This window comes from Nicotiana tomentosiformis, chromosome 9, assembly GCF_000390325.3.
Source record: "Nicotiana tomentosiformis chromosome 9, ASM39032v3, whole genome shotgun sequence".
Classification (NCBI taxonomy): Eukaryota; Viridiplantae; Streptophyta; class Magnoliopsida; order Solanales; family Solanaceae; genus Nicotiana; species Nicotiana tomentosiformis.
In genome coordinates, this window is record NC_090820.1 from 1,448,261 (window position 1) to 1,456,533 (window position 8,273).

Here is an 8,273-nt window from a genome sequence, read left to right on the forward strand (position 1 = left end):
GAATTCAGAATGATTCCCAAATTTTCAAGTGCTATAGCCATGCCATTTGTATAAATTCGGGTTGCGTGCCCTAAATCTCCTAAAATTTTGCAAGCCCATAAAAATGACCTAATAAACAATAGTCATCGCTTTGCCATGGTTATTCCTCATTTTTTGGCATTTTAGAGCCATAAAACGGTTTCAAGACGATTCCGAGATTCTCATGTGCTATAGTCCACGCTATCTACATGAATTTGGGTGGTCTGCCCCGAATCTCCTAAAATTTTGTGAGCCCCTAAAATGATCTAATGAATAATAGTTATCGCTTCGCCATGATTGTTCCTCCTTTTTGGTGATTTAGGGGCCATAAAACAAGAATTAATGACGATTTCTAGATTTTCGTGTGCTATAGTCCACGTCATCTGTATGAATTTGGGCGGGCGGGCCCGAATCTCCTAAAATTTGGCGGGACCATAAAAATGACCTAATGAACGATAGCCATCGCTTCACCGTGATCGTTTCTCATTTTTTGGCGTTTTAAGGCCATAAAACAAAAATGCAGGACGATTCTCAGATTTTCGTGTACTATAGACTATAGTCCACGCCATCTAAATGAATTCGGGCGGCGGCCTCGAATCTCCTAAAAAAATTCGTGCCTATCAAAAATGACAACGATAGTCATCGTTTCGCCATGATCGTTCCTCATTTTTGGCATTTTAGGGCCATAAAATAGGAATTCAGAACGATTCCCAAATTTTCGTGTGCTATAGTTCAGGTTATCTGCACGAATTCGAGCGGTCGGCCGAATCTCCTAAAATTTTGCGGGCTCATAAAAAACGACCTAATGAACAATAGTCATCGTTTCGCCATGTCTGTTCCCTGTTTTTTGGCGCTTTAAGGCCATAAAACAAGAATTCGCGATGATTCCTAGATTTTTGTATGCTATAATTCACGTTATTTGCATGAATTCGGGTGACCGACTGTAGTTTTTCTATCTTCTGTGTTTTCTTTGGTGTTTAGTATAGCTATTGTGTTGTATTTTTTATGATTTGATGGGAAATTTATGGTGTTTAAGAGTTTTTTTTTTTTTAAAATCACAATTTTAACGAACCTAAATTGTTAAATATTTGATGAAAATTAGAGTGGTACAACTTTTACAAACTTAAAAATATCCCATTTTATCATTTTCTCAAGTAAGCGCTGTCCAACTTGTTCCCTTCTTCCTTTCTGCAGCGAACTCCACACTGACGGAATCAAATTGTATGTTCCTCTTTTTCACTTCATTCATTTCTATCTTTAATTAGACCAAAACTGTTATATCCCTTTTTGTAATGAGTATATTATAGTAAACCGCGAATTCTACTGAATTTGATTTTGATTTGCTCTGTTTTCTCCTATTTCTCAATGAGCTTTGATTTTTACCACATTAATCTGCGTTTAAAGTAGTACTAATAACTATCAAAAAGAATTTGTCCAGTGTTATTTGGTCCTATAGCCCAAGCCCCAATTCTCACTCCACGAACAGAGAACAAACTTAGAAGCCATTTCCTGAAATTTCAAGCCCAACTTCATCTTCTAACAAGTACAGGTAAAGTCCTCGGTCCTCCCCTTTGCTCTCACCTCTTTCTATTCCTTTTCCTTTTCCTTTTTGTTTTTGTAAAAATGACACTGTAAAGCGAGCTATAAAAATAATAGCCAAAAATGTATAAAATTTGTATATTGTTTGTATATATATACATTCCGTATGTTATATACACAATTATACAAGTTTTATACATTTTTTCGGCTACCATATGTAAATAGTTTCTAGTGCCGGTTAATTTGTCTTCTCCATCTGTAAGGTTTTTACTTAAATGGGAATTATGTAACTTCCACGGAGAAATCAAATAGAGAAGCAAATGATTGGAGACAAGCAATCGGGATTTGAGACAATGTACCAGCTTTTGTAGCTTATTAATCATAAATAAATAATGAAAATATAAGAAAATTCAGAAATTTGTAGCTATATTTATCATTAATATATATTTATACTAATTTTAGAAAGGAAATTTTGTGGAATGGCACTATTATTGACAATTTTTAGAATATGAAAGTGCATTAAGGGCGAGTATAAAAGGATAATATATTTATTATATTATTATTAAATTAATGATAATTGATCATTTTAAAGTTTATACTTTGCTCATTATAACACATCATTATCTTTAAGTTTTAAGAGAGTTGAACGCCAAATTATATTAAAGATAGTGGTGCCCCCGTCGTCTCCAAATTCTGGGTCCGCCTTTGTTTATATATATGTGAAGTTCTGATTATGAGCTACCATTATTTTTAGGACTTTTAACACATTTGGCTGCTCGGCCAATATTAGTATATTATATACATCTACCAGCTATTTTCTGGGCGGGCGGTTATTTAAGTTAATTTCCATTATTTATTTATTTGGTGAGAAGCACTCAACATATTTCAGTTCATTGTTGAGAAAGCTTGATATTTACTTATGCTTTTTTTAAAAGTGAGTTATGTTGAATAATGAATGAGGGCAGCCCGCCAGCCCGGTGCGCTAAGCTTCTGCTATGCCTTTTCGGGGGGGGGGAGGGGGTTATCCAGGGAAGCGCCGGACCCCATTGGGTCCTATATATGCAGCATTACCTTGCATTTCTGTAGGAGGCCATTTCCGCAGCTTGAACCCGTGAGTCAAGGGCCGTGACTTCATGGCCACACAACGACAACTTTTACCGTTGCGGCAAGGATCCGCTTCATATACAAATAATGAATAAGAACATAGATGTCTCAGGAAAGTAAAAGCATTGAAATTAATAGCGAGCATACTGAATATGCACTCACAATTTTGTGTTAAGGACACCAAAGAACATTTCATGTGTCTTTGTTTCGAGTTTGAATGCATTTTTGCTTACTCGAAATGGAGTGAAATCTATGTGATATTAACATGTAGTTTAAGTTTGTGTACATTAATTCATAGATAGTGCGGAAAGTTAGTAATTCTATTACTTGAACTTCTTATAATGATAGAAGTGAGTCTTATTAACTTTTCAGGAAGTGTTACAGGTTATTGGTTTCAGCCGTGTAGGATTTACTTGTCATGTTGCTAGTTGGATGTTATAAACTTTTTAATAACAAAGGTATCTAGGCTAGCTTGCGCACACCTCAGGTGTTTCACCGCATACTTGTTATATCCTACAAGTACAAGTCTAGCGTAACTCTGCCCACCAAGGAGGAAGATGGAAAAAATCACTTAGTGGTTTGAACCTTTGTGTCCAAGGTTTGATCTCACTTTTTGGACCACAGGGCCTTGGGTGCAGTTGGATGCTAGAAATTTACACTGAAGTCGACAGAAAAAATAAATACATAAACAAATTCAATAACTTTCTCAGATCCCATGTTTGTAATATATTGAAGGATGATAAAACAATAGCACATCATGGATGTTTTGGTTATCATGTGATATGGGAGTATGCTCACGTGGATCAGACACACATTTTTCTTATCTTGAATTCATAATTCCTTGCATGCCAATCAGTTAACCTCACAAATTTTGATGGTTGGCCCTACACTTTTTGAGCAAAAATTTAGTTAAGTAATGTGGGGAAACATTGTGGTTTTCATATTGGCCTCTGAAGGACGAAAAAAATTCGCAGTTTGGACCATGGTGGTTTGATTATCCGAGCCTCACAAGAACTACTGGAACCGGAATTTTAGGAACTACCGTGGTCTTGAACCATGGGAGAAAACCTCCAGTCGACAACCTTAGATTTTTATGGGAAACATAAAAAAGAGCTAGGAAAAAATTGCTGGAATCTTTCCTTTTGTAGTTTTTATTTACGGAAAACAGCTCTTTCTCCAAATCTTGTTTATGCTTCAAATATTCAAGCTGAATTGCATTCCAACAATTTGACCTGATGCCTCGATGCACGTCTCTATTCTTTTCCAGATGCATAAATGTGTGAGGATCTTCTCGCTAATTGAGTCTCGAAAATGGTTTACAGTCGATGGAAGGCAAAGATTATGCCATCCACTGCCATCCGTGGGAGTTGGACATATGTGGGTACAAATCATGTTCAAAACCAGTGGAGGAAGGAGGCCTAAGAAGAAAACATACTATAGAGTAAATGAACTAGACAGAGTCATGGAGCTTCAGAAGAAACCATCATTGATTTTACGCCTAAAATCCATCATTCAATCACAGAAAAACCAATGCCTCCTTCTTAGAGACCTTGAGAAGGAAGTTGGATTTGTGCAAAAGTGGAATTTCATGGGTATAATTGAGAAATATCCTTCGATATTCCGTGTCACTGGTGGTAATAGAACTCCACCGATGGTTATGCTCGCCGAAAAAGCTGATAAAGTTGCATTAGAAGAAGGTGAAGCAAGAACTCAAATGGAACCCATTTTAGTCAAGAATCTAAGGAAGTTGTTAATGTTGTCGGTTGATTGCATGCTGCCACTGGAAACCATTCAACTGATTGAGAATGAATTGGGCTTGCCTAGTGACTTCGAGCAGTCGCTTGTGCCAAAATACCCACAATTTTTCTCAGTGAAAGATGTCAATGGAAGAACTTTCCTTCAATTGGAGAATTGGGATTCTTCACTAGCAGTCACTGCCCGGGAGGAAAGGTTGGTGCATGAAGGGGTCCTGACTTCGAAAGTGCAGGCTAGAATATTGAAGGATGGAAACTATGTTGGCCCTTTTGCGTTTCAATTACGTTATCCTGCTGGCTTCAGGCCAAACGTGAACTACCTCAAGGAAGTTCAGAAGTGGCAGAAGATGGAGTTCCCTTCTCCATACTTGAATGCCAGAAGATTTGAACTTGCTGATCCCAAAGCTCAAAAAAGAGTGGTAGCTGTGCTTCATGAGTTCCTCAGTTTGACTATGGAAAAGAGGTTGACATCTGGTCAAATAGATGCATTTCATTCCGAGTTTCGGTTACCAGCTAGACTTCTGCTTTGCTTAATCAAACATCATGGTATATTCTACATCACTAATAAAGGTGCCAGGAGTACTGTGATACTTAAAGAGGCTTATGATGGGTCTACTTTAATTTGTAAATGCCCTCTTTTATTGTTTAGGGATAAATTTGTAGAACTCACAGTCAGAAGAGGCATTGATTCATGTATCAGTGTTCCTTCATCGTAGGTTATTTAATAAGAATATTGGGGGATAAGACAAAATCATGGTTTTCTTACAGTTCCTGAAGAATTATTACAGTGGTGCAGTTGAGCCTTATCGCTGTTGTAGGTTGTTTTCTGTTTCCCTTTTTGCATTCCGGCATCTTCTTCCTTCTGGTGCCTAGTTATCAAAACGCATTTAAAGTGTCATCCCTGTTGGTATCAGCTGGTAGTTGTTTCGATACATATTTGGTACTAAGATTGATTGATACTGTATCGTGTTTTTTTCCCCTGTTTCTCGTTGATCTTGATCAGTATTGACTGTTAATTAGTGATACCGATGATTAAGATATTGGCAGCTGTAAAGTTTGTGGAATTTGAGTAAAGTTTTTGTATCAGTTCTAAGTTGAAAAGGACAAAGCTTCCCTGATATTAAAAATTGAATCAATCATATTATTTTGACTTTTAGCTAATTTGAGGCTGTGTATTATTGATGTGTATTATGGATAATTTTCCCAACAGATGAAATATATAGGTAAGAATGTTTAGAATTAGGAGGTAGAAATTTGGAACATGAGAAAGCCTGGAAGAGAGACACAGGGGCATGTAGGAACAAAATCTTCTTTCTAAAGGTCATAAAGTATCAGGACTGTTTATGCTAAGGATATCTTAGTTATTAAGTGGTTCTTTGATCCAAACTATTATAATTTACATTGTTTTGTTAATTTTTTTAACTTGGTTGATTTTATATTTTGTAAAGATGATAACATAGTGTGATCTTATTGAGACCTTACCAAATATTCCTCCTATATGGCTGTATCTATAAGTAGTAAACTGAGGTTAGCCAATTTGAGGTGATGCCATTTACTATGATAGAATCGAAACTTAAAAAGGAAAGCCTCGTAGGTTAAGATCAAATGCCTTCTTTGTGTCTGGGCTGAGGGAAAACTCATTGTGCGACTGCTTCGCATGTTTGAGCAGAATTCAGAGTTACAGAAATCAAAGGAGTTGGGGAAAGTAGATGGATCGCAATCAAAGTCCACAAGGTTAGTGTATAATTATCAAAACTCTAATTTGGTGATTTGAAGATTTCTTTCCTCTTTATTTTTAGCAGGAGGAGAATAGGTGATGTTCATTGTGAAATTGCAGGTGAAACCGCCCAGATTCTCGTAGAGTTCTTAGAAGTTGCCATTACGTCAGTTGTATTCCTCAAAGGAGTTTATCCAAGTGGTAAAAGAAAAATTGGCAGAAATTCATAGCACTAGTTTTTTGCTCAAGCTAGATAATCTCTGAATTAGTGATCTTGTTCTCTGAAGGGGCATTTGAAAGGCGGCGTTACATGAATGTTGTTGTTCAAAAAGCTAGACACCCGGAGCTTCAACAGTATATCCATTCTACTGTCAATGGACTTCTTCCTTTCATACAAAAGGTTTATTCCATTCCCCTTCAACAGGCCCATAAAAGTCATTGATTAATTGCTCATCTTGGTTACTGGAGATGGCTAAATGTGTAAATAGATATTTCCAACTTCCCCCCTCCTCCCCCGACCTCGCCCCATGTTTTCGCTCTGGTGTCTGTAACAGAGGAACATTTTGTTGTGTGCTTGAACTTATAACAATTGTTTGATCTTGTTTATTGGAAAAATCTTATTGCTTTTACAAGGGAAGTGAGAGATTGGTCTATAAGCTGTTATTCTTGTGCCGTCTTCGTTGTGCAAAAGTAATCATGCTTTTCTACACAGGGATCGGTTGAGAGAGTGGCTGTGATTTTTTCTGATAGCAACAACGTACCTCTTGAGAGATTTGTTTTCAAGATAAATGTGAACCAGTCCTATGGTTTGAAGTTGGTGGAAGCTGATCTGGAGTTCTCTCTTAAATCATTTTTGATCAAGCTTCCTTTGTCACAATCGATGATGAAGGTTCTTCCGCCAGGTAATCTCTATTAGAAACGTCATTTAAAACGTCACGTCAGATCTTCTTCTAATCACATTAGATTTGTGTGTTTGTATTTACTAGATGTGCTTAAGACTAACTATCCAAGGGAAAGTTAATGCTATAGAACCTTTGTGCTGAATTGATCATTTTAGGTGACATCTTATCCCTGAGACATCCACCTCTAACCACCTTATGAATTAATTTAGCCAAATATAGCAGACAAGCGAAAAAGAGCATATAAGATAAATGGAAAATTTTAATGGAGTGCAACCTCTGATATCTCTGATATCCCACTTAAGCGAACTTAGTTGAATTTCTTTAGCCAAATAGTATGCAAGTATCATACACTATGCTAGCATCTACAGCAATGTGAATCTGACATGGCCGAATCTGATTCTATATCATGTCTTATGTACAAATTGATTTCTACTATACCAACACTTTGAATCGACAAAACACTATTTCAAAGACCCCTACAAGATGGATTCATGGCGAACGAATATTTTGTTGAACAAGGGTGTGCCTGGCAAATGGTTTTGTATTCTAGCAAATATTTTGTTGTTAATCTCATCATAGGACAATACATGATTGAAAAGATGAAAAATCTTTTTGCGTATCCATGAATAGATATATCGTCCTTTGGCTTTTGCGATATGCCTTTGTGGGAATTAGAAGTGGGTTCCTCAACTTGTCAGCTTTTGATAGATTGCAGGTGGGAGATAACAGCTTACTTTCGGTCTCTCCCGCAGAGTAGTACAAGCAAAGACGCCGAAATTTGGGTCCCAACAGATACCCAGCAGTGGCAGCAAGCACCTCTTATAACTCCTATTAAATCCATGAGTAGTGAACCTCTAGGCGTCCAGCTATATCTTGAACATCCAAGTTTCTCTGAACCAAAGGCTTAGAGAGAGGCCATCTCAGAGGCATTTGTCGTGGAGCTCGTCCAACATCTTAAGATATTCTGTGTTGAAACCTTGACTCGAGCTTCTAGAACGCATGTGCCAATATCTTATCTGGTGTGGTTACATACATCTTTCTCACTTTGCTTACAGTTTTTACTACATATATTAGGTAGATTATAGACATACTGGATTGTGGAGAGATCCATTAAATTTAAGTGTGAGAACACTTGGGGCCCCAAAGGAGAAATTTATTATGTACAGCAAATTGTCTTTAAAGCTCCTGATATTCCTGTAGTGAAGCTGAAAATCCTTTTAAGCATCTTTTTTTGGCGGA

The 8,273-nt window shown here is 37.1% G+C and overlaps 1 protein-coding gene across 10 annotated transcripts; it reads left to right on the top strand.

Annotated features, from left to right (window-relative positions):
* Window positions 1-1,091: 1,091 nt before the first annotated feature.
* On the top strand, window positions 1,092-8,273 carry LOC104106968 (DNA polymerase zeta processivity subunit). Of its 10 annotated transcripts, none has more exons than XM_018774408.3 (7): window positions 1,144-1,239; window positions 1,505-1,567; window positions 6,085-6,149; window positions 6,253-6,333; window positions 6,420-6,532; window positions 6,845-7,034; window positions 7,743-8,273. In XM_018774408.3, the coding sequence occupies exons 3-7, from the start codon at window positions 6,125-6,127 to the stop codon at window positions 7,940-7,942; spliced, it is 609 nt and encodes a 202-aa protein (XP_018629924.1). In that variant the 5' UTR covers window positions 1,144-1,239; window positions 1,505-1,567; window positions 6,085-6,124; the 3' UTR covers window positions 7,943-8,273. The 10 variants fall into 10 exon arrangements, with proteins under 10 accessions (XP_009613936.1, XP_009613931.1, XP_018629923.1 ...); XM_018774411.3 differs by lacking the exons at window positions 1,144-1,239; window positions 1,505-1,567 and adding exons at window positions 4,828-4,961; window positions 5,065-5,233; XM_009615641.4 differs by lacking the exon at window positions 1,505-1,567 and having other exon boundaries at window positions 1,092-1,239.

Excerpts from the sequence above, each read along its gene's own strand:
- LOC104106968 (XM_009615636.4), top strand. The coding sequence starts at position 3,929 with ATGCATAAATGTGTGAGGATCTTCTCGCTAATTGAGTCTCGAAAATGG.